Raw genomic sequence first — 27,283 nt, forward strand, 5'->3', positions numbered from 1 at the left:
ATACCCAAAGACCCAGTCACACAGACCGCACACAACACAAATTAAATGAAACATATGCGGAACTATGACACCAACATCTCACTCCAATAAATAGGCTTTCAAATAGGTGGTCGCATTTGTCTTTTACCTTCTTTTGAGGAGACTGATCACTGCTGCTCCACCCAAAGGACACCTTTAACGCACCCATACTATTGCGGTCCCAGTCATCTCACCTGCTCTCCCCAAACATTCCTCTGATTGAACCTGCTCCTCATGTCTGGGGATATTTTGCTCAACTAACCACCACCCCTCTGTTTGGGAAACCTCCATGTCATCACTCAGTACCCCCACACAATCCTTATTGTCAACTAGGACCACAGTTCTTTTGCTCCACCACATTCCTTTTTGCACCTGTATAGCAACTTTGATAATTCGAGTTTTGGGAAAAAAATAGTTCTTATTGGCACACAATAAACTTTCCCTCTTGACCACACCATCCACTTGAAAATGCACCTCTCATATTCTTTACCTTGTCAGAGCTCAAGTTTACTTTTCAGCTGAGCATCTTCCATTTTAACCGTCCCCTGTCCTAAATCAGATAGCCTGACCTTGCTTTGTATATGTTTCGTCACCCACCTAGTACTTAACTTACATACATGCTCTTCAGTAGCAAACATTGAAAAACTCCTGTGAGCGTCTGTAATGTTGTGATAACCCCATAACCTGTCTTGGACAGCTTCAGCTACATCCTCTCTTTTAGCATTCGGTTCACCCTCGCAGCCATGCCATTGCTCTGTGAACTCTACAAGGCCTCTGACAGGTGTTTAACTTCAAATAACTTAAAAAATGAATGCATTGTATGTGATTTGAACTGGACCTTATTATCCATAAAAAAAATCCTTCCTCTCTGCGAAAGATGTCTTTCAACATCCCTATTACTGCAGATGCAGCTGGTTCTCTCAAAATCTGCACTCAATCCATTTTGAGTAATAATCTACTAATACCAGTGCATACCTCTTCTCAGCATCCAGATTTTACATGGGACTAACAAAGTCCATCCCCAGTTCTCCCAGGAACCATTAAGAAACCTCACTGGGTGAAGGGGAGTGTTGAGCAGCCTCACAGTTTTGTCAACTTCTTAACAATTCACACACCTGCCCACATACATTTCCACTCCAGCATCCATTCCTTGTTATCAATAGTACAGGCTAAGCCATTTTTTTCATGCCAGTCATCCCAAGATGTTTTTGATGGGCAATAGTAATCAGTCTTGACCTTAGCTCCAGTGGGGGGACAAGTACATTTCCCCTCAGAATGGTATCATCCTCGATGGTCAACTCATCCTTTACTTTATGGAAGAACTGAAGACCATCACCTACATTTCTCTACTCAGGCCAACTTTTAATTTTCTTGACATATTCATCATGTTAAGCACACTCCTTCCATCCTTGCCTTCCTGCAGCTCCCTCTAGCACTTCCAACCCACCAACGAGTTCAACAACACACTCCACTTCCTCTTCCTCTAGATTAGTGTAGATTCTGTAAAGGGGACACCTGGACAGAAAATCCACACGGTAATTCTTCCCACTTAGAATTTGCTCGATTAGAAAATCAAACTCATGCATCCTTGGCAACAGTATCACTGTAAGGAAATGCCTTCCTTGGCATGGTTACCCCCTGATGTTTTGCTTTTTGTTGATGCCAGTTATGATTGAAAGTGTGCTGGGACCCTGTTAACCAGGCCCCAGCACCAATGTTCTTTCCATAAACTGTACCTTTGTTCCCGCAATTGGCACAGCCCTGGCACACAGATAAGACCCTTGTAAAGGGTACCCCTGGTACCAAGAGCCCCGTTGCCAGGGAAAGTCTCTAAGGGCTGCAGTATGTCTTATGCCACCCTGGGGACCCCTTACTCAGCACATGCACACTGCCTCACAGTTTGTGTGTGCTGGTGGGGAGAAAATGACTAAGTCGACATGGCACTCCCCTCAGAGTGCCATGCCCACCTCTCACTGCCTGTGACATAGGTAAGTCACCCCTCTAGCAGGCCTTACAGCCCTAAGGCAGGGTGCACTATACCACAGGTGAGGGCATAAGTGCATGAGCACTATGCCTCTACAGTGTCTAAGCAAAACCTTAGACGTAAGTGCAGGGTAGCCATAAAGAGTATATGGTCTGGGAGTCTGTCAGTTACAAACTCAACAGTTCCATAATGGCTAAACTGAAATCTGGGAAGTTTGGTACCAAACGTCTCAGCACAATAAATGCACACTGATGCCAGTGTGGGATTTATTGTGAAACATACCCAGAGGGCATCTTGGAGATGTCCCTGAATACTAGTCTGACTCCTAGTGCTAGGCTGACTAGTTTCTGCCAGCCTTCCACAACCAGACAAGTTTCTGGCCACATGGGGAGAGTGCCTTTGTCACTCTGTGGCCAGGAACAAAGCCTGTACTGGTTGGAGGTGCTTCTCACCTCCCATTGCAGGAACTGTAACACCTGGTGGTGAGCCTCAAAGGCTCATGCCTTTTGTTACAGCACCCCAGGGCATCCCAGCTAGTGGAAATGCCCACCCCTCCGGCCACTGCCCCCACTTTTGGCGACAAGGCTGCAGGAGATAGTGTGAAAACCAAGGAGGAGTCACCCACCAGTCAGGACAGCCCCTAAGGTGTCCTGAGCTGAAGTGACCCCTGCCTTTAGAAATCCTCAATCTTGAAATTGGAGGATTCCCCCAGTAGGAATAGGGATGTGCCCCCCCTCCCCTCAGGGATTAGGCACAAAGAGGGTGTAGCCACCCTCCAGGACAGTAGCGATTGGCTACTGCCCCCCTGACCTAAACACACCCCTAAATTTAGTATTTAGGGGTGACCCTGAACCCAGGAAAGGAGATTCCTGCAACCTGAAGAAAGAAGGACTGCTGACCTGAAAGCCCAGCAGAGACGACAGAGACAACAACTGACTTGGCCCAGCCCTACCGGCCTGCCTCCAGACTCAAAGAACCTGCACAGTGACGCATCCGACAGGGACCAGCGACCTCTGAGGACTGAGAGGACTGCCATGAACCTGAAGGACCAAGAAACTCCCAAGAACAGTGTTAGAAATGGGGTCTTCGGTTTACAGTCAGCTTACCCTCTGTTCAAGCAAAGACCCTCTCTCTAGTCAGGGTAAAAGAGAATCACCCACAGCTAACCTCTGCTTGCCCCCTTGGTAGCTTGGAAGAGCATTAGGCTTAACTTCAGAGTGCTAGGTGTAAAGTATTTGTACCAACACACATAGTAACTTAATGAAAACACTACAAAATGACACAACGCCAGTTTAGAAAAATAGGAAATATTTATCTAAACAAAACAAGACCAAAATGACAAAAATCCAACATACAGGGAGTGCAGAATTATTAGGCAAGTTGTATTTTTGAGGATTAATTTTATTATTGAACAACAACCATGTTCTCAATGAACCCAAAAAACTCATTAATATCAAAGCTGAATATTTTTGGAAGTAGTTTTTAGTTTGTTTTTAGTTTTAGCTATGTTAGGGGGATATCTGTGTGTGCAGGTGACTATTACTGTGCATAATTATTAGGCAACTTAACAAAAAACAAATATATACCCATTTCAATTATTTATTATTACCAGTGAAACCAATATAACATCTCAACATTCACAAATATACATGTCTGACATTCAAAAACAAAACAAAAACAAATCAGTGACCAATATAGCCACCTTTCTTTGCAAGGACACTCAAAAGCCTGCCATCCATGGATTCTGTCAGTGTTTTGATCTGTTCACCATCAACATTGCGTGCAGCAGCAACCACAGCCTCCCAGACACTGTTCAGAGAGGTGTACTGTTTTCCCTCCTTGTAAATCTCACATTTGATGATGGACCACAGGTTCTCAATGGGGTTCAGATCAGGTGAACAAGGAGGCCATGTCATTAGATTTCCTTCTTTTATACCCTTTCTTGCCAGCCACGCTGTGGAGTACTTGGACGCGTGTGATGGAGCATTGTCCTGCATGAAAATCATGTTTTTCTTGAAGGATGCAGACTTCTTCCTGTACCACTGCTTGAAGAAGGTGTCTACCAGGAACTGGCAGTAGGACTGGGAGTTGAGCTTGACTCCATCCTCAACCCGAAAAGGCCCCACAAGCTCATCTTTGATGATACCAGCCCAAACCAGTACTCCACCTCCACCTTGCTGGCGTCTGAGTCGGACTGGAGCTCTCTGCCCTTTACCAATCCAGCCACGGGCCCATCCATCTGGCCCATCAAGACTCACTCTCATTTCATCAGTCCATAAAACCTTAGAAAATCAGTCTTGAGATATTTCTTGGCCCAGTCTTGACGTTTCAGCTTGTGTGTCTTGTTCAGTGGTGGTCGTCTTTCAGCCTTTCTTACCTTGGCCATGTCTCTGAGTATTGCACACCTTGTGCTTTTGGGCACTCCAGTGATGTTGCAGCTCTGAAATATGGCCAAACTGGTGGCAAGTGGCATCGTGGCAGCTGCACGCTTGACTTTTCTCAGTTCATGGGCAGTTATTTTGCGCCTTGGTTTTTCCACACGCTTCTTGCGACCCTGTTGACTATTTTGAATGAAACGCTTGATTGTTCGATGATCACGCTTCAGAAGCTTTGCAATTTTAAGAGTGCTGCATCCCTCTGCAAGATATCTCACTATTTTTGACTTTTCTGAGCCAGTCAAGTCCTTCTTTTGACCCATTTTGCCAAAGGAAAGGAAGCTGCCTATTAATTATGCACACCTGATATAGGGTGGTGATGTCATTAGATCACACCCCTTCTCATTACAGAGATGCACATCACCTAATATGCTTAATTGGTAGTAGGCTTTCGAGCCTATACAGCTTGGAGTAAGACAACATGCATAAAGAGGATGATGTGGTCAAAATACTAATTTGCCTAATAATTCTGCACTCCCTTTACACAAGTCAAGTTATGAATTTTTAAAGGTTAAACTCAAAAATAGCGCTTAGAAACACAAAATGCATTCATGAGGTGTTAACACGGCGTCGTGACGGAGTCGTTCCCAACAAGTCGACAACAGCGGCGCCGGATATGAAGTCGCGTAGACCCCCAAGTACAGTACCTTTGGTGAAGAGTGAAAACAAGTCGATGCGCGAAGTCGGGGATTGCTGCATCAGTGCGAAACGTTGAATCCGTGCACTTTGAGCGGCGTTGGTCACGACGTGGTGCGGCGATTTCCACAGAGTCGCGGACTTCAGCGGGGCTGCAGCGGCGTCGGTCTGCGAAGATCGTCGCGTTCCAGCGAAGGTCATGGCATCGGGTGCAGGTGGCGTCACCGGATTCAGCAGCGGCGTCGGTCCAAAATCGATGTCCTTGGATTTCCACCAGCTTTCCTTTCAAGGGCCCAGGGACTGGATAGGGCACCACTTGTCAGAGCAGGAGTCTCTCCAGAGACTCCAGGTGCAGGCAGAGAGAAGTCTTTGCTATCCCTGAGACTTCAAACAACAGGAGGCAAGCTCTAAATCAAGCCCTTAGAGATTTTTTCACAAGATGGAAGGCACACAAAGTCCAGTCTTTGCCCTTTTACTCTGGCAGAAGCAGCAACTGCAGGATAGCTCCAAAAAGCACAGCCACAGGCAGGGCAGCACTTCTCAGCTCTTCAGCTCTTCTCCAGGCAGAGGTTCCTCTTGTTTCCAGAAGTATTCTAAAGTCTGTGGTTTTGGGTGCCCCTCTTATACCCAGTTTCTCCTTTGAAGTAGGTCTACTTCAAAGTAAAGTCTCTTTGGAATCTGAAATCCTGCCTTGCCCAGGCCAGGCCCCAGACACTCACCAGGGGGTTGGAGACTGCATTGTGTGAGGGCAGGCACAGCCCTTTCAGGTGCGAGTGACCACTCCTCCCCTCCCCCCTAGCACAAATTGCTCATCAGGATATGTGGGCTACACCCCAGCTCCCTTTGTGTCACTGTCTAGTATAAGGTGCAACCAGCCCAACTGTCAAAGTGACCCAGACAGGGAATCCACAAACAGGCAGAGTCACAGAACTGGTGTAATCAAGAAAGTGCTCACTTTCTAAAAGTGGCATTTTCAAACGCACAATCTTAAAATCAACTTTACTAAAAGATGTATTTTTAAATTGTGATCTCAGAGACCCCAAACTCCACATGTCCATCCACTCCCAAAGGGAATCTACGCTTTAATCAGATTTAAAGGTAGCCCCCATGTTAACCTATGAGAGGGACAGGCCTTGCAAAAAAAAAAAAAAAAATTTAGCAATATTTCACTGTCAGGACATATAAAACACATTACTATTTGTCCTACCTTAACCATACACTGCACCCTGCCCTTGGGGCTACATAGGGCCTACCTTAGGGGTGCCTTACATGTAAGAAAAGGGAAGGTTTAGGCCTGAAAAGTGGGTACACTTGCCAAGTCGAATTTACAGATAAAACTGCACACACAGACACTGCAATGGCACGTCTGAGTCATGATTACAGAGCTACTTATGTGGGTGGCACGACCAGTACTGCATGCCCACTAGTAGCATTTGATTTACAGGCCCTGGCACCTCTAGTGCACTTTACTAGGGACTTACTAGTAAATCAAATATGCCAATCATGGATAAACCAATCACTTAAATATTTTGTAAAGGAGCACTTGCACTTTAGCACTGGTTAGCAGTGGTAAAGTGCCCAGAGTAACAAAAACAGCAAAACAGAGTCCAGCACACATCAACAACCTAGGGAACAGAGGCAAAAAGTTAAGGGAGACCACGACAAGGATGAAAAGTCTAACAAACAGCGGCACTGTTCAAAAACTGCAACATCTTTGCAGCTTTAAAGCAACTTTTAAAGAACTCTCTCTTCCTGCCGGAAGTGTGAGACTTCTCAATCTGCACCCGACGCCCCCGGCTCGAGCTCCAGAGGACTAACACTGCAGACAGGACTCTCAGGTGATTGCAACAACGTGAGTAACCTGAGTCGACCCTCCTGCATCCCACAGTGACACCTGCAGAGAGGATCCAGAGGCTCCCCCTGACCGCGACTTCCTGGTAACAAGGAACTCGATGCCTGGACCAAGCACTGCACCCACAGCCACAAGGACCAAGAGGAACCACCCACCAGTGCAGGAGTGACCAGCAGGCAGCCCTCAACCTAGCCCAGTCAGTGGCTGGCCCGAGAAGCCCCCCTGTGCCCTGCCTGCATCACCTAAATGACCCCGGGACCCTCCATTGCTTACAATAGCAAACCCAATGCCTACTTAGCACTCTGCACCCGGCCGCCCCTGTGCCACTGAGGGTGTGTTTTGTGTGTCTGTGTCCCCCCCCCCCACCCAGTGCTCTACAAAACCCCCTTGGTCTGCTCCCTGAGGACCTAGGTACTTACCTGCCAGAGGACCGGAACCGGAGCACCCCTGTTCTCCATAGGCCCCTGTGTGTTGTGGGCCCTTCTTTGTCCTCTGCACCTGACGGGCCCTGTGTTGCTGGTGCAGTGACTTTGGGGTTGCCTTGAACCCAAACAGTGGGCTGCCTATGCCCAGGAGACTGACTGTGTAAGTGCTTTACTTAACTGAAAAACTTAACCAAACTTACCTCCCCCAGGAACTGTTGATTTTTGCAGTGTTTCCACTTTTAAAATAGCTTATTGCCATTTTAACCTAAACTGTGTGTATAACTGTTTCAAATCAAAGTTCTATACTTACCTGTGTGAAGTACCATGCATTTTATGTACTTACCTCAAATCTTGAATCTTGTGGTTCTAACATAAATTAAGAAAATATATTTTTCTATATAAAAACTATTGGCCTGGAGTTTAGTCTTTGAGTGTGTGTTACTCATTTATTGCCCGTGTGTGTACAACAAATGCTTAGCACTACCCTCTGATAAGCCTACTGATCGACCACACTACCATAAAATAAAGCATTAGTATTCTCATTTTGCCACTATCAACCTCTAAGCGGAACCCTTGGACTCTGTGCATACTAGCTCTCACTTTGAGATACTATATACAGAGCCAACTTCCTACAATCACCAATCTCAGGCTAACCTTATTATGAACATTCTCAGACATCCGATATACCAAAGGTTTGTGATTAGTTACCAGGGCAAATCTTCTCCCCCCATAAAAAGGTCTCAAAATGCTTGGTTGCCCACACACATGCCAGTGCCTCCCTCTCAATTGTGCTGTACTTGCACTCAATTGTAGAGAGGCACCTCGAGGCAAAGTCGTTACAATGTTCTTTGCCTTATATTATCTGTGTGAGTACCGCCTCAAGGTCAACCCCATTTGCATTTACTTTCACAATAGACTGCTAGTCATCCCTGAAAGCATGCAATGAGGGTGCTTTCATGATGAACTTTTTTCAGAGTCATAAACGCTGACTCCTCTTAAATGTCCCCTACAAATTATTCCACTTTCCTCAGCATCTTCCTCAGGTATTCTGACTGAAGTGCAAATTTATTGATGAACTTTGAGTAGTACTCACAAAGTCCCTGGAAGGACCATGGTTGAACCTTGTTCTCTGATCTGGGACCGGCATAAATGTCATCCACCAAATCAGCCTTAGGGTGAACTCCTGCTCCTGAAGTGTGGTGACCCAAGTTGTAACAGCTCCCAACTAAGAGCTTACATTTTTTCCTCCTAACCATGAAGCCATGTTTCTTTAAGGTAGCCAACATATCACTCAGTACACTCAAATGTTCCTTGGTGTCTTTTAAAAAGATCAGAATATAGTCCTGATATGCTAGAACATTATAGTTATCCCAAAACAGTCTGAACATCAATTTTTGAAAGTCCGTGGCCACAGAGGCCATGCTAAATGGCATCCATAAGAGCGTGAAAGTCCCAAAAGGTGTATTGAATGCTGTTAAAGAGCTGGATTCCTTAGCTAACTCCACCTGATGATATGCTGCTCTTAAGTCTAAACATGAAAATTGTTGCCATCCACCCAGTTGAGCCAGCATTTCTTGATTTCTAGGCAATGGAAAACAATTATGATGTTCTTATAAAGTCAGATGTCTCCTGTTTTCTTTTTTGCTACTACAATGGATGATACCCACTGAGAGGAATCAATAGGCTCAATGACCTTGTCCATACACAACTTCTCCAGATGTTATTTAAATAAACCACAAACACTTAAGAGTAGGTTCAGCACCTTCTGAATGACAGGCACCACGTCTGTCTTGAATATGAATTTGTGTTTATACAATGGACCTCCACTACCCTTTGCATCCAGAACTGTTTCCACAGTTTTGATGGACAGGACTACTTTGTGCCACTCTGAATAATTTATGCTCTGTGATCCAAACCTTTATCTTGCTGCTCTTACATGCCCGCTTTCTGGGTGTCCTTGCACACTTGTGCAAAAAAGTCAAATTTTCCTACATTTAAGACACACTTCGCCCACAGTAGGGCATTTGTTTGGATTTGCCAAATGTGTACTAGACCCACACCTAAAGCAACTGCCTTGTTTCTCGCCCTCAGGAACATTAGCTGTTAAGGTTTTGGATTTTTTTGGAACTGCGTTGACAGCTTCTGACCCATTTCTGCATACATTCAATTATTTTGAGGCCAAAACGAACTCATCTTTCATTGCCCTTGCAATCTCCAGTGTTTTACTTAAACTGGGATTTCTGCAACATAAGCCTCTCTTGAGTTTTCTTGTCCTAATAGTTCAATAATTTCCATCAAATTTGCATGTGTATATCAGTATACAAAGTTCAGCCAAAAAACGATTGACTCTTGTTGTAATTGTCATCTTATATAGAATCTGTGTCTCTCCAGAATTATACTTGTGTCTTCCTTAAAGTGTTTTGTTCAGCCTGCATAAAGTTTCCATATGAACATCCCAGTCTGTATCTGAAGTTTGTGTAGCAGCAGATAAATGCTCAAATACGTTTTCCTTTTGATTCTAGGCAACTGTATAAAAGCACCAACTTCCTAATAGGTGCAAATGTGGAACCATCAATTGCATTAAATAGCTGTCAAATGTTTTGAACCATTGCTTCCATTTAGATTTTCGAACACCAGGTTCTGCTAGAAAATGTGTTGGGCAGTGCATATTTTACATAATGATCACCCTGTGAACTCAATGTTAACACTTTTGAACTGTAAGCAGGGCTGTACCAATAAAACTAACAATGGGTTGGCATACTATGCATTAAAATTGTAGTGTAATGCTACAAACTTTTGCCAATAGGAATGTCAGTAGTAATTGGGTATTGGCCAATGAGAACCAGTCTGTACAGTATACTGCTGTGCTAGAAAACGCTGGTAATTGCTGCACAACAAGTATTACTTTGTGTTCTGCCAGCGCATCAGGCAAAGAAAGGGGGTAGAACATGCAGCAGCTGCAGTAAGTAAGATTCTATTGAAGTGAAGCAGGATAATGGTGCAGCGGGTGCCGAGCCTCAGAGTGAGGGAACGCTTGATGACAGGCAGTAGAGCACGAGTAAAATCACACAACAGCTGCCGGGGCTCGAATCAATTTCACAAATGCTGCTGTATGCTTCAATAAATATGTCAAGTCCAGTGGAGGAGCAGGCTTGAATAAATTTCATTAGTGCCACTGTTTACAACAATAGAAATGAAGTTGTCTCTGGGCCTAAGTCACTTTTACAAAATGCCACTGGAATTAGTTAATCTTACATATGCCGGGCTTTGGCATGAGGGAGCTCTTGATGATTAGCTTTTAAAACTGCTGCATGATACGCTTAAAGTCAATTTCAACTGCTTCCATGAAATAGTCATTTGCACTCCTGTAACTTCCCTCAAGGGAACATGAATTGTGATGAACAGCCTCCATTATGAAGATCCAGTCCATGCCGTTTATAGGTGCTATCTGGATACCCACTCATTGCCAGTTTCTGATGGGTTCTTTTGAGCAGCATGTACAACTGAGGCAAATATGTTGGCAAAGTTGATGTATTCTCCAGGTGCCACACAGCACAGCAACAATTCCTACCAACCGTTCCTAGAGTCAGTCATCAACTAACTCTCATGGAATGCTCAACTCAGAACACCCCTCACCACATTCCATTGATGACAATGAACCACATAACTTCTTAATACCTATAAACACAACACTTACTCAGTTTGGGAAAGGAGATCTGGGAGTGGAAATTGACATCCGTGGGAGGAAGAATTCTTCAGATATTCCTTTGACAAAATATTACTTATTCTGGCTTTACATTTGTTCTGAAATACCAGTGTGGTTCCCAGGATTTTTTTATTTCATGGAAAGTGGAATGGCATTGGTAGGTAGTAATGTTCCACAACCCTAAAACGTTTTGCCTTCTCTACCTACACTTTTCCTGAAGTGTGATGCAGTTTGGGGTCTGGGGATGTGCTAGTAGCACCACTCTCCTCTCACATCCTTTGTAAGTAAAAATCGAAAATGACTAGGAATACAGTTATGGAGCAGGAATTCTAAAGCAAACCACAGCAGACTAATTCCTCCTTATCCTGGCACAGCTAAGCTGTGATGAGTTGACCCCTCATCTCTTCAGTAGTGTAATCTCTTTGGAGTTCAGAGGTGGCAATGGCCTAGGCTAGATTACTATGAAGTGTGAATGAAGCTGGCCACTCAAGTCAAATACATGAGTTGTAACTATTACTAAAAGCAGCAATGGATTCAATGTCACAAGCACTGAAACCCACCCAATCAAAATGGTAAGATCATATCTGTTATGTACTACAACAGATAGTACCCCTGCTGCAAAGAAGTACATTTGTGGAAAATGCAAAAAGGCACAACCACATAGATTATGGTGAACACAAGTCCAGAGCACAAAAGTGAATATGCCAATGGTAAATTCAATTCTATGTTAACACCAAACAAGTTTTTTTATATAACAAATCATACATTTATTAGCATTCACACAGAATAAAACATGAGAATATAGCATAAATCAATAGAGCATAATATCCATCTTAATATGCCCAGTTTACAAACCGAGGTGGTCATTCTGACTTTGGCGGGCAGCGGAGGCCGCTCATCATACTCATCCCATCACCTGCCCGCTAGTGCTGCCAGGACACTGCTGGCTCTATTCTAAGTTCACAACAGGACCGGCAGCAGAAACACTGTTTCCGCCCGCCATCCATGAGGTGAAGAGGGCCTTAACATTGACGCTGGCTCGGAAATTAGCTGGTACCAATGTGGCGGTGCAGCGGGTGCAGCAGCACACATAGCGCATTTCACTGCCAGTAATATGGGCAGTGAAATGTGTGACGGGCCCCCAGGGGCCTCCAGGCACCATCATTCTGCCAGCTTTTCCACAGCGGTGTAAACCGCCATAGAAAGGCTAGCGGATGGGGACTTGTAATCCAGAGGGCAGCGCAGCTGCCATTGTTGTACTGGTGGATTACAACCGCCAGGACCGCCAGGCTGCAGGCTGACTGCAGCCTGGCAGTGTCAGTGGTTGGACCACGGCGGCTCAGCCTCAGTCAGAATGGAGTGGATCAGGCCACCACTACTGCAGTGGTCTGACAACCACACAGAGTCTGGTGGTCTGAAGACCGCCAGCCTGGGAATGACCCCCATAGTGTCATGCATACGTAATGAAATGCAAGCAGTCTTGGAGATTTCCAGTTATAGTTGTAGTCTGGATTTTATGCATGCCAAATTGACATGAAGAACCAACAGCAAGTCTTTAAACTAAAGAATTCTTCAGGCTTGTGACTGCACATCAAGTAAAAAATATCAATTAAACATACAAACCAACAAGAAGGCACACAAAGGTGTCCCATGCGACGTTGTCAATTAAAAACAGACCACGAAAAGACCCCTGGTAACAAGTATAGAAACCAATCACGAAAAATCACCCGAAAAAAAGAAGGGTGTGAAACGAGACAGAGAAAAGTATAAGTGAGGCAGGAATCACAACCCAAACACCAATGAGAGCGTGACGCAAATATAATCACTAAACATCAAGACAAATCCAATATAGTCCATAACCAAATGTGAAACAAAAAATCATAATCAAACTTAATAATAAAGTGAAGCACAAAAAACACTAAAAAATAAAATCAGCTAACTTAAACAATATAGCATGGTGATATAATCAAATCATCATCCTTTAGGACTAATCCAGCAAAGAAAAATAGAAGCCAACTTCAATTCACTAAAAAAGCTAAAGGACCACAAAGAGATACATCATGTATTCATCCACCATAACTTTGGAGTCAAAACGTCAACCTAATGAAATATAAATCACTGATGTGTTTTATGGGTGAAGTAATTGTGAGTGAGAATAAGTGACAGGAACAGTGAGTGCAAGTGGTTGTGAATAAATGACAAAGTATCAGACAGTAAGACTGAACGAATGTGAGTGAGGTTGAATGAAAGCATGAATGAGTCACACAGAATAAGTGAAAATGAGTTGAAATGAAGGAATGAGTTGATGAGTGAGAAAATATGATCGGATCAAAGTGAGAATGAGTGAACTTATGAATGAGAGAGTGAGTGACAGTAGAACTGAGAGAAAGAGAATAAATGAAAATGAATGTGTGGAAGTGAGTGAGAATGAGTGTGAGGGAATTTAAGTGAGCTTCTTTAAGAATCTTTTATCATGCTTGTGAGTCTCCATTTAGTCGTAGCGTACTTAAGGTCATTCTTGGCTTATAGAAGCACTCATTGTAAAATGTTGGTACTGGCTTACTGCAAACTGTTCTTAGTATGGCAGACATGTCACAAAAACCTGGCACTGGCATCCTGGAGGTAATTGACTGCACAATGGGCACCCATGATAAAATACTAGTACTGGCATGCCAAAGGGGAATCTTGGATTATGTGGTATCTGCAGATAAATGCTGATGCTGGCACTCTGCACATAATTCATGTCATAAGAGGACAGCCGTGGCATATGAGAGGTAGGCAACCATGACAAAATGTTGGCCTTCATTTACTATAGGTTATAATGTGACCTAATTGTTACTCATGGTGCGTAGGCTGCATTTATGGCAAAATTATAGCATAAGATATTGCATGTAATTTTGTCATATTTGGCATCCATGGCATATTAGGGGCATCCATGGTAAAATGCTGGCCCTGGAGGGTAATGGAAGGAATTTTTGACTTAAAGGGGCACCCTGAGCAAATTTTGAAAAAAAAAATGAACAAAAATGGGTCAACTCGTAAACAGCTGTGGGTTTCATTGGCTTGGCACACATTGTAAAGAGTTGAAGGTTTAATGAGATTCCTTTTAGAATGTTTGACTTTTTAGCGAATGTATGTGACAATTGTGTTTTTAAATGCACTCTGTCATCCCATTTTTACTAAATGTTCTTTGTGAAGAACCCCCTTGAGTCCACCTAGTAGTTAAAGGTTCTCATTCACTTCACTCATTCTCTACAAATTAGGGCAAGTATTACTCTTCGCTGAATCAAAGATTGTCAGAACCCTAATATAGGTGGTATCTAAAACCAGCATTTGTTTGTGTAGTTATATTATTCATTCAGTTATTAAGAAACATCAGCAATGACCAAGATTAGAGTATCATCAGGGTTAATGTCCTGTGACATCACTTTCTGAGAAGAATCAGGGATAACAGGTCATACCATGTCGCTTTCTTTGATGTCATTAAGGTCAAAAGGTGTGTGATGTCACTTCCGCTATTCCTCGCATTTTTATCTATCAATGTCCATATACAGACAATCTCACAAAGGAAAATACACGGTTTTGTTTACAATTATAAACTTGATATTTTAAATAAATCATATGGAATATTTTGCATTATTAAGTCTTTATTCTAGTAATGTTGTTCACTAATGTACATTCCCATATTATAAGTTGCTATTTTTAGGTACCATTAAAATCCTTGCACAATGGCATAGAAGCCATGTTTTCCAAAAATGGATACATCATTGGATATTTCCTTAAAAATATGTTGCACCAGTGAACCTTGGAGGGATGTTTCTCTTCTTTATAGGTAGATAGTAAGAAAATAATGGGCAACAATGGTTGAATAATTCGTAACGTCCAAAAATTATGCGTAGCATTCCATTTTATTATTTAAAATTTGATCCAATGGTAAATAAGAGCAACACTCGGATCCAACTCAGCAGCAGATAAACTACTAATATTTCAATTGAATGTGTAAGTATTGTAGTAAAAATAAAAATGTGCCCACAGTTATTGACAGGGAATTAAGGTTGTTGCAATTATTTCTATCCATGCATTGTGTGGCTTAACTATTTGTTGGATCTCAGCATATAACACTGAGGAGCATGCAAATAAATTCATCCCATCAGCTATAATCTTTTTTTCCAATCTCCACTTTTCCACCACATATCCACTACATCTCCACTGTCTGCATGCATGGTACAGGCCAAGCATTCGCTGGATTGTGCATTAGCCCAGACAAATGCAGTCGTCAATAGAGATATTGTGGTTATAACAGGTCTCTTAGTTTCCTGGTTAGACCCAAAGCGTTTTGGATGCTATGCTTATATTATGTTTTCTTAAATGAACTGCACAACATTTGCGGATTAGAAGAAGTCAATTTAATGTTGTAGTTCGAAAATATTTAGAAACTCGTAGCACGATATGGCAAAAAAGAATAGCATACTGTTAGAAAGCAAGATTGAAATGCATTAAGACAATTAAACGGCCTAACAAAATATTTTTTTATATTTACAGCTGGGCTCGTTTATTCACCTAATGTTTTCACTGCTGAGCATGAGTCACTTACACATTTATATTGACCGCAGTGCTTACCCATCATCATGAATGGTGATCTTTACTCTGGGTTTATTGATCTCATTAATGTATCCAATTGATTTACATTGAAAAATCAATCACAAGTAGTTACTAATCAAAAATTGTAATGGTTTTTCACAATTAAATTGGGTATGGTGCAGTGACCAGTAAATACATTATTGGCATCCCGATTTTAATTCTAAATTGCTTGAAGTCCATGAACAATGTCTGCAATGATATCTGGACTGATACGCACACACAGGAACTACATCTTTTTGTTAAGATCAATATTTGCAGAACGTTTTCTTAGGTTGCTTCATCATAATATATTTGTTGACTGCATTAAATGAAATATATAATGGTGGGAGGCAAACTCATTTGTTGGCTAACTTTGACCTCTGTTTGCATTTGCTGCTAGGTTGAGTTTTGATGAAGGGAGATCATGGAGCAAGTACATGTTCATTTCAACCCCCCTTTTTGTGGATGGAGTTTTGGGAGAACCCGGAGAAGAAACTCTGATAATGACGTAAGAAACCACTAAATTGCTTAGCTCAGATTCATTGGGCATGGTTTCTGATGGAACTAAAGTAAGACAGTTTTTCAGCTTTCAACTTTCTATTATGCTTTAATGATCTGTCCACATTCCAGATCTCGATCTTTCTTCACTTAGCGTCTTCTTATGCCATTTCATTCTTAAGTTGACCTCAGCAGTGTCGTTTACAACTGCTTCTTTATTAAAGACCCTTCCCAGTGGCACAATACATTTCATTTTGAAACATATACACCTGCATATATTTGTTCTCACTTCTAAAATGTTTTAATTGCATTACCCAGCACCAATATCTTTCTAGTAAGAGGAAACTTCGAGATATGCCAATTTTTTGTGATTCATAGTCACATTTTGGAAGTTACTTAGATGTAAACGTCACACCCTATGCAGTTGTTTATCCTAATAATGAATACATATCTCACTTCTTCATAAAATTGACCTAAAGTTGTCGAGATATATCCTGAACTATAGTCCCAGTACCACAGAGGGCAATGAATCAAAGAATGGATGTTTCCGAAGTGTACTAAACGCCATTTATATTTCACAGCATGGAACTGAAATTCTAAAATAGACATGGTGCTTTAAGCGGGCGGTCCCACGTCATAAAATTAAAAACATGGATCATATGGTACTGGTTAGTTTCATCCAAACATGAGATAGATCTATCGTTGGACTACCTATCTGTAAAATTATTTTGCTTTCCGTTGATGCCTAACTGTGTTATTTGTTTAATTTCTAATTAGGGTTTTTGGACACTTCAGCCATCGTTCAGAGTGGCAATTGGTTAAAGTTGACTACAAATCTATTTTTGATAGAAGGTGTACCCGGGAGGATTATCGACCCTGGCAGCTCCACAGTCAGGTAATAAAACCAATCGAATGATACTTGAGTCCATAACTGAGTCATGTGGTGCATGATAGTTCAGGAAATTTGTTGTGTGATTGTCATCTCTAATTTCAGCCTTCAATGTCTTTGATAACTGTGGAGAATTAGACCTAGTTCACAACGGTTATTGCGCATGCAAGTCAAACTTACGTGAATGTAAATCTGATCTGCGTGTGAAAATTGTTATCTAAACTTACAGAATTGATGAACATTTCTGCTTGCAGATCAGTTTTACAAAGTCGACAATTTGGCAGTATAGCAGATTCACTACAGCAGTAATTCTAGTGCTTAATTTGTGCTTGTTTTTTTCCGGTGCTGAGCACCGGCACTTATTTTTGAGGGCCGGGGCTTATTCTTCTGCCTCAAGCATTTGCTGCGAGCAAAAGACACATATGGGAAAGACGAAGGAGCGGAAAAACGAAAAAGCGTCACAAAGGGAGAAAGTAGAAAGCTGCAAGAGTGAGCTGAAGGGGCAGGGAGTGGCTTTATGTGGATTGAAGAGGCCCAAGATGGCTTCAGGATTACGCCGCCTCAGTATTCCGTGTTCACACATTTAATTGTAGCAGTCGCGTGTTTAAGAGGAGGGCTTTGGACACCAGCACCTTTTTATTTACAAATTAAGCACTGAGTAATTCCAGTGGCAGGATTAATAAAACTAGCTTTTTCCTGACACTCATGAAAAACGTGGTGGATGGCAAAGGACGCAGGTATATGAGAATAGGGACAGGAAGCTTTTTTCAATATTTAAAAAGGAAGGAATATTCACAATATTTTATGCGGTGACTGCAAGAGTGTTCTCCATGGGGATGATATTTTCTCTGTCAGGAAAATTACACTTTGCAGCAAAATGTAGTTTCACACATTTCTATCATGCAAAAACTCCAGTGAATTGTCCTCCCTGCAGATAATACACTGAAGAATGCATTGTGGAAATGGAATATAACTGCTGAAATATATTTTGCATAGATATTCAAACGTGCTATTGGATTTTGTGAAACTTCAAAACACTGCACAAATTAGACAGAGGTCACCAGTTGTACACATTTCTCTGCTATTCATACCATAAAATGTTATTTTTAACAGGATTTATACTCATTTATTATTGGGAGCCTCAATCTGATGGTTGAACGTAACCTCCATGTTGCTTCTTTGCCCTCATGAACATATACTTGCTTTCATTGTATAAAAATAATCTCCCAAGAGTACAAGAAATATAATTTGTTCATTTTATTCAGTAAGCAAAACATAATTGGCTTCAGACAGTGAATTACTCCAAAATATAATTGACAATAAATGCATCACTACGATTGCGCCATCATGCTTATCAAGGCTCTTCTTAGGAATCCGCTTTACTGAACATAACCTCCAGTATTACCACCAACAAATATCTATACGGTGGTGTTAAAAAGAGCCTGAGCTTGCAGCATCTGCTACCATCTGAAACATATTTTAGGTCTAGTAAAAAAACACTCAAATATTAGGGCCACTGACATTCACATGTACTCTGGCTTGCAGTATTTCCATCATCGGTCACAAGTTACGCTGTAAGAAAGTGGATTATTAATTTGGCAGTGGCGTGCCTACCAACTTCATTAATACGCTCTGGTTCGATCACAAAATAGTTCTAACCCAACTCCACATATTCCCCTTCCTCAGGCTATCAACCCCAGGTACCCCATCTCCAGGGGCCCCATGTAAATATTTCATTTTTTGGGGAGAAAGGGGGCTGCATGCCCTTCCCAGGCTGCTCTCAGCCCAGGGGATCCCATCCCCTAGGGCCTGGCCTAAACATTTAATTTGGGCGGGGGAGTAGGGGGGCTTATTAAAAAAACAAGTGCCAGAGCCTGCTATAGTTTTTTTTATATATATATATAACAAAATTCCTGTGAATTAAAGAAAAAAAATAAAAAATAAAAAAAATAAAAAAAGCTAAATTTGCTCTGGCAGGGTCCCTCTGGGACCCCGGCACCAGAGCTAAGGGCTCAGGACTTCTCTACCATTGCCCCTTTTCTTTTTTTGCACTTTTTTTATGGGACTTGGCTCAAGCTGAGTCCCAAGATGGCTGCCAACCCTTCTTGGTTAGAAGTGTTGGCATCCAGTCAGAGCTGTGCTTTTCACTGCACAAGCTCGTCTTTTGTCGTGAATCATTGCAAAGGATCTGCATCCCTAAATATGCAAACTTAATTTCCCTTTAATTTCTCAAAAACTACTCAAGATTAACAACAAATAGGCAAAGCGTAATCTGTGTACCGAAAGCTAATTTTCTGCCAAATTCGGCCAGCGGTACACACTGTACTTGGGTCTAAAAATACTATGGGAATTAACATGGGAAACTCAACTTTATTGACCTCCCTTTTTCCTCATTCCCTGCTTGACAGATCGCCCCAAAAGTTTCCGTGCGCAACAAGAATCACTGGGCCACTTTATTTTTTTTATTTTTTTTATTTCATGAAGGTTTGTCAAACAGTGACAATGATATAGGCAAAAGCAAACAAACTCAAATGATGGATGGAATGTGGAACCAATCAAACATTCACCCCAGTCACAGGTTTAATCCATCAATTATTTTGCTCACCATACCAAGTTTGGACCCAACCATATGCAAATCAGTCTTGACCCTGTTGTCCATGAGTACAGTCCAGCCGGAACTTCAGGTCAGGTCCTCCCTGGACTGGAAACAAGCATCCTGGGATCGGTTTCAGGGTATCACCCTTCACCAGCCAGGCTAGCTTGAATCCAGTGGCATACTGAGCCTGAAACCCATTTCTGGGCATACCTGGTGCACGGATGGTGACAAAAGCAAACAAACACAAATGATGGGTGGAATGTAGAACCAATCAAATATTCACCTCCAGTCACACATCTAGGTTTCATCCATCACTTCATTTGTTCACCATGCCACACCAGTTTGGACCCAACCATATGCAAATCAGTCTTGACCCTGTCCCCCATGGGAACAGTTCAACCAGAAGGTATAGGCAAGTCAAAATATATGGTCCTAACTATAACTGCCACTAATCTGGTACTATAGGGCCCTAGCTCCTGTGGTGCTGGTGCAAGATAGGCAGATCCTATTTCTGTCCAATATATTCAAGAAGCTTTCTTCCAAAAGAAAAAGATGCATCTGCACTCAGAAGCTAACCATGAAGGTTTTTAATGCTTGCGATGTTTCGATGTGCAGAGCATGTGACAGACATAAATAGAGGAATTACTTAGAAACTGATAAATGCTTCAGTTGTAAAAACTAACCCTATTTCTTCTAAACACACACAGAAACATGTCCTGGTGGGCCAAAATAAATACAATATTCATCATGAAAAGAATATTGTGCTTTTTTGTGGTGAATTGGTGCTGTTATCCTTCGGAGTGCTGATGTATCTTTGCCTTTTGGGAAAAGTTTGCTAAATATATGTATCTATATATGTATGTATATATATATATATATATATATCGATGTAGACAAACCATTACATTGAATGTAACTAAATATACTTTAATATAATAAAACATAAATATAATATATAATGTTCAAAAAAGCAAATATATAGTTTAAAACATTAAATATCAACAGTGTATAGAAAAATCTCTGTATATATGTGAGACACTCATCTGGTACTATAGGGCCCCACCACATGCGGTGCTGGTGCAAGATAGGCAGATCCTGATTCCGTCCAATATAATCAAGAACCTTTCTTACAAAAGAAAAAGATGCATCTGCACTCAGAAGGCTAACCGTGGAGGTTTTTATTGCTTGTGATGTGTTTCGACGTGCAGAGCATGTGACAGACATCTATAAAGGACTTACATAGAAACTGACATATGCTTTGGTTGTAAAAATAAACCTAATATTTCTTCTTACATGTTGTGCCAAAATAAATACATTATTGATCATGAAAAGAGTATTGTATTTATTTGTATGTACTTAAAGCTGTTATCCTTTGGAGTGCTGATGTGTCTTTTTCTTATGGGAAAAATGTTCCTAAATATCTATCTATTTATCTATCTATCTATCTATCTATCTATCTATCTATCTATCTATCTATCTATCTATCTATCTATCTATCTATCGTTGTAGACATACCATTTATTTAATGTAAGTTAAATATAAATTAATATAATTAAACATAAATATGATGTATAATCAAAATGTAAACTTAAGCAAATATATAGTTTAAAACATTAAACAATATTTAACCAAAAAAAAAAGTTGTAAACTAAAATAAAAAGTAACATGCATATAACGTACAAAAACATACATAATATTATATTAAAAAAACAATTACTACAAAACACATACAATTATGATATAAAAAATAAACATTATTTGTATAAAAATAAGTTAAAAAATAAACTCTAACACTTCTAACTAAAGACTACTGGGGAAAATCTTGGACTTAAGAGGAGTCTGGTTTTCTGTTTTTACTTCAAAATTTACAGCAGTAGGGAAAATGTTGAAATTCGAATCTTTTGTAGAGAATAAAAAGCAGGGGAGGCTTTGGACTTTGAAGAGGTTATATTCACTACTCCCTCTCCAATGTAACCAGAAGCAAAAAGTAGTCTACTTTGGACAGGTCGGATTTACTTTTCAAACTCCTAAACTTTGTTAAACAAACATTTAAATATAAAACTAAATTCAAATATGTAAACATATATAATGAATTTTAAAAAGTAAGGATAAATAATAATTACATTTAATTCCAAAAATATAAATTTTGTATTCTACAAATACAAAAAATTAAAAATAATTAAAATAAACATGCTTCTGTCCTACTATCCCGCAAAAAGTCAAACAATGTAAATGAATGCCATCAAATTAAGTAAAATGAACACATTTAAAAAAGAATTCTATAAATAATTTACAGAATTTTATAACTGAACACATCAAATAACAATTTTAAAACAAATAATCAAAATAACAATCTGTTAAATGACTGATATATTGTCAATTAATAAATTAAAAATTAAAAGAATTTACTTTTTAGAATACCTTACCTCCCTAATTCACTATAAAGGCAACAACCTCCTGCTAAATTAAAAATTCTAATTGAATTAAAAAAATAATTTCACATTTAAGATTACAAACTATACTGACAAAGTCCGAAATTGTTGGTTTTACTAATAATGTTAGTTTTTACCACTCATAAATCAGTGTAAAACAATTTAATATGCATCTGGTAACATCTGTGTCATTTGTGAAGTAAGAATCACAACTGAAAAGACATCCTAATGCAAGCTTTGTACTGGCGCCAGAAAAGCAAAAAGGTATTTCTAGGATACTTCTAGGTGCTAGCATTTCTTTCTCAAGGCGAAAAAGACTCCTTTGTATATTAGTCTATTGATGTGTTTTTTTGTTGTTTTTTTAAACAGCTAGCTAATGATCCTACAGAAAATAATGAAAGTTTTTTTTACCATTTAATTAGCCAATTTGCCTTGCCTTTTCTACCTGCATAACGTGAAGAACATTTCATGCAAATTAGTCTGCAGGGCTGCATAATTTGTTACCCCCTGATCAGTACTTAATTTGTAGAACAATAAGTCCAACGTTTTGCTTAGAAGCCAGTGGCTAGCGCTTCCGAATATCAGAGGTGCCAAAAGCATACACTGCCTATTCTTCACTCCGCACCATATATCTTTCATACGAGACGCTCCCTGCCACTTAATGCTACTCGAGCGAGTTCTGTTTCATCCCTACTTTCTCCCTATGTCACTGTTTTTCATCTTTATCTTCCTCCTTTCACATTTGTGTTTTTCTTTCTCTTGCTCTGGGTCAAACTGAGATGAAAATAGTAAGTGTTGGTCGCCAAAAATGAGTGCCGGTGGGCCCAACCTGCAACCACCATCTGAAAGTAATTACTGACCCTGACGTATAGTTCATAAGGCTCCACATATGAGTGTTACTATTACTTTCGTGTGCCTGTTATGGTGAATGCGGTAAAACAAAGCCAGGGCTGTTGGCTTTGTTCATGTGTGTTCTCAATGTCGTCTTGTAAGTACGTTTTTCTGCCCCAAGGCCACGAACTTACCACTTTGTTGGTCACTAACTCCCTGCCCTTCCAACTCGTGGTCCCTAGCTGGGAACATTTACTGATTCTGATGTATATTTTATGTGGAGTGTAGTAATCAAACCTTGAAAAGTTTCGTGTTATTTAAAAACAAAGACTAGTAGGGTAACTTTTTTTTTCTCTTCTAACATTTCATTCAGCACTTTGGCAGGTACACGTTTATTCCAGGAAGAATATGTCAGTTTTGATTCACCGTTGTCAGTTGCTGGAGGCTACAGTCACATTGGATATTGCACACCTAGTCAGTGATGGATTGACGTAATGGCTCATAAATAACAAAGTGCTTTAATGCCACATTTCTCAAGAACCTGAATGCGAACTCTTAGATTATGGAAAGAAACAATCCGCTGTCGCCAGTGCTACAGAGTGAAAACAGTGTCTTAACTTTTTCCTATATGCCATAAGTGGCGCCAATATATAACAAATGGCCATAAATACCAGATGACTCCATAAAAGCATGCAATTATTTTGCTGTGTCCTATGTATTTAGTCAGATATTTGAGAAAAAAATTTGCTTGCCTTACCAATACTCGACAAAAATGTTGTCATTGCCTTCCAATTAGGTGCCTGTTTCCAATCCACTGCACTTTCCTTACTACTGAAGCAATTTTACTGACAATGTTTCCGAGTGACAGGAAAAGCAGATACATTTCATGGTCTTGTTAGCACTGTGTTGTGTTTGCCTGCTTCAAGTCCAAAGTGATTTATTAGAGATCTCTATTCATCCATCTAAATAGGCGCCCAATTCATAAAGCCCAGTTTCAATAAAAGTCCTAAATCTACTCTTTTAAGATTTCTTCTACATGCACTTCGATTTCATCTCCATTTTTTTTTTCTTGAAACATCACCATAATTCCTAGATATTTAATCATGAAGATTTTTCTCTACAGGGGAAAATACTTAGGACCTGATTATGACTTTGGAGGTCCCACCATGGGACCCCCAAAGCCGTGTGGAGGACGCCACCGCCATGGCGGTGACATCCCCCTGAGCGTATTACAATGTTCCAGCGGCAGCAGGAACAGTGCTAGGATATTAGGCTCAGCTCCTTTAAGGAAGCAGAGGCCAATATTCAGGCACTCCAGCACCCTGGGAATACACACTGTCTGCAAAGCAGACAGTGCACATTTTGATGGTGCTGGGCAGAGGGGCCCCCTGCACTGTCTTTTCACCAGCCTTTTTATGGCGAGGTCCCTGTGGGGTTGTAATCAGCCAGGTGGCACTGAGTACAACGGCACCATGGCTGGTTACAAGCCCGACTGTCATCACCTCGTTGGGATCTTTGATCTTGTTGGGGGCAGCGGTCTTTAGGCAGGTCTGCCCGCCAAATTGTAATTGGGCAGTCAGACCATCAACGTGAGTGTGGCAGTCCTCCGACCGCCACACTCGTAATGAGGCCCTTATTTTTTGGTTTTGGCAAAATCCACGCCTCCCCCTACACACCTCTTTTGACTTTTGAAAGTATTCTATATTTGCTCTCATTCTGGTAACACAGTTGCATCAAACTTTTTTGGGACAAACTTTGCAAGTGTTTAAACTTGGGAAGGAAAACTCAAAAGATGTGTCAATACCCACATACGTGACTTTGTAGATTGTGTTACTATCTCCAAATCATAACCTAAACCATTTATGGCAGATTTGAATGCATATATTAAATTAGAGTCTTAGATATATACTCTGTAGATAAGAGACAATCTTCAGGTCCATAATGAATCGAGATAGCTGTTTTTTTCCATAACTTTGCCTGCTCTAAGAAAAACTCAAAAGAAAATCTCAGGTCACCTAAGAATGATTATGTTGAGGTTACTTATTATGTTTACAGGATTCACTCACAGACTTCTGACTTTCCTGATCTAAAGGTTTTGATAAAGTCACATTTTTAAAACAACTAGAGGAAATTCATTTTCTAGACCTAGTGTTACAGTGGTATGTACTGCGCAGAGGGCATTGGAGCATGTGATGCGCTTGTGCAAGTTGTATACAAGGCATAGGCTAAGGCTGTCATGGTTATACTAAGCACACAGATTATTATGCCATTTGAATAGCACTCAGGCTATGGGGCTTAATCTGTGTGCAATGTGTTCACATGGCAAGACCATGGATTGTGTATAGTGAACAAAAGGGAAACCTCTACCTTGAACATGCCAAATGCCCCACTAAAGGCGTATCCACTAAATTTCTCATCTTGGCCGCTCTTCCACATATTGCATCTATAACATCAGTCATCTTTTCAAAAATGTCCATTGCTTCCACTTATGACACACAGGGGTGCACAAATAAATAATGCATGAGACATGCTTTCCTTTAAAAAAAATTGATGTGCCTGGGCGGAAGGCCGTTGCCATTCAGCCCTGGGGTTGGGGAGTAAAACATGGGGTTTTGGTTTATTTTTCAATGACTCAGGAACTGTTCTAAGTGATTCAATAAGGTGTTAGGACCTGGGATGGGGCCAGTAACTAAATGGCGATTTCGACTTTCCACTGACATATTGCTAATAAACCACAGAATGTACCATGCATGACTTGGAATGTCTGGCATCTAGGGTCTGCAGCAAAGCGTTATGAAGTATACCAAGAACTGTGCCGCAGAAGTGTACATATAGCAATGTTGCAAGAAACACACAAAGGGGGTGGATATTGCTTGATTGTAACTTAGATGGCATGGACAACTCTTTGCTACCTTGAGTCAGGCCAGGTGTCCACTTTGAACTCCTTCAAGAACTTATTGATAAGGAGGGGAGTTAAGTACTAATCACTGGTAGACTTTTGGGGAAGGAAGTCACCCTGGGAAGCATTTATTCACCCAACTAAGATCAACTCGTATTTTTACAGATTTTGTCGGCTCAATTGGGCATGATGATGAGGGGGGATATTTTGCTAGCAGGGGATTTTAACTGTAGAGAATGTCCAGCTCGACCACTCCACTCTACCATTGTAGCGAGCTCCCAACTTTCGAATGGCCTTGGGGTTCAAGTATATATTACAACATTGAGCCCTCACTGACATATGGCGTCTCCAACATGGTCAAGAGCAGGACTACTCATATTACTCTCACATATATACTTTACATACCAGACTAGATAGACTGTTGTGCTCTGTGTGGGCTTGTCACTCAGTGTGGACTACAGATTATCTGTGACATACCCTCTTGGATCATAGCCCTCTTCTTCTAACACTGGCTCCACTGTGGGCCAGGCCAGCGACACCCCTATGGTGGTTGCAGCCTGCTGCACTTGAAGACACCAGTTGTAGGGAGTCCTTGGACAATGCTATTACAGATTACAGCAAATCAAGAGTCTGCCTATTCTATTGTAGTAAAATGGGAGACCTTTTAGGTGGTGGTGTGGGGCAATGCATGGGTCAAACCATGGGAGTTTGCAGAGAACTATAGGGGGAACTGAAAACTCTTGAAGCCTCCATCCATCAAAAAGAGAGGACATAGAGGTCTGACTCCCTCACTAGTCAGCGATTGCGAGAGGCACATACAAAACACAGTGAATTTCTGGCAGGCTGAGAAACATCAATTATAAGGATTATGTGGTTAAAACTCAGGAGGAAGAAGGCTAATCCGGACGCTTATCAGCCTGGCTGATCCATCCTGAACTGCAGGGCACTCCTATTACACTTAACTACCACAACTGCAGAACATATATACTCCCCAAGTTATATTAATGACGAATTTAGAACGTATTATGATGCTGTTTACAGACAACAGGAGGCCCTATCTGACCACACTCCAGAAACATTCCTCGATAGAGTGCAGTTTCAGACTCAAGGAGTGGCTGGGGCACTGGGGAGTCCGGCCACTGCTCTGGAAAAACATCAGGTAATCAGGGAGATGGCCAAGGGAAAAACACCTGGGCCAGACGTCCTTCCTCCTGAATTTTATATGACATACATAGATATTTTGACATCAACACTGGAATGCGTATATGCTACCTCATTAGAAAGGGGTTGTTTACCGGAATCTGCTAGGAGTGCATTGGTGGTCCCTCTCCCTAAGACGAACCGTTCAGCATTTCGTCCATTTTCTATGTTGAATATGGACCTCTAAATATTTAGCAAGGTTTTGGCAAACAGAATTATTGCCTATATGTAGACACTCATGCACAGAGAGCAGAACGGTTTT

General features: G+C 41.2%; 1 protein-coding gene across 3 annotated transcripts in view; it reads left to right on the forward strand.

Annotated features, from left to right (window-relative positions):
- The window catches only part of LOC138300266 (VPS10 domain-containing receptor SorCS1-like), a 2,596,073-nt gene that overhangs the window by 2,108,822 nt on the left and 459,968 nt on the right, over positions 1 to 27,283 (forward strand). For all 3 annotated transcript variants that reach the window (XM_069239431.1, XM_069239430.1, XM_069239429.1), the window contains exons 14-15: positions 16,077 to 16,184; positions 16,952 to 17,069. In XM_069239431.1, coding sequence (XP_069095532.1) covers positions 16,077 to 16,184; positions 16,952 to 17,069 — 226 coding nt within the window. The remainder of the gene's footprint in view (positions 1 to 16,076; positions 16,185 to 16,951; positions 17,070 to 27,283) is intronic.

This window comes from Pleurodeles waltl, chromosome 6 (assembly GCF_031143425.1).
Source record: "Pleurodeles waltl isolate 20211129_DDA chromosome 6, aPleWal1.hap1.20221129, whole genome shotgun sequence".
Taxonomy (NCBI): Eukaryota; Metazoa; Chordata; class Amphibia; order Caudata; family Salamandridae; genus Pleurodeles; species Pleurodeles waltl.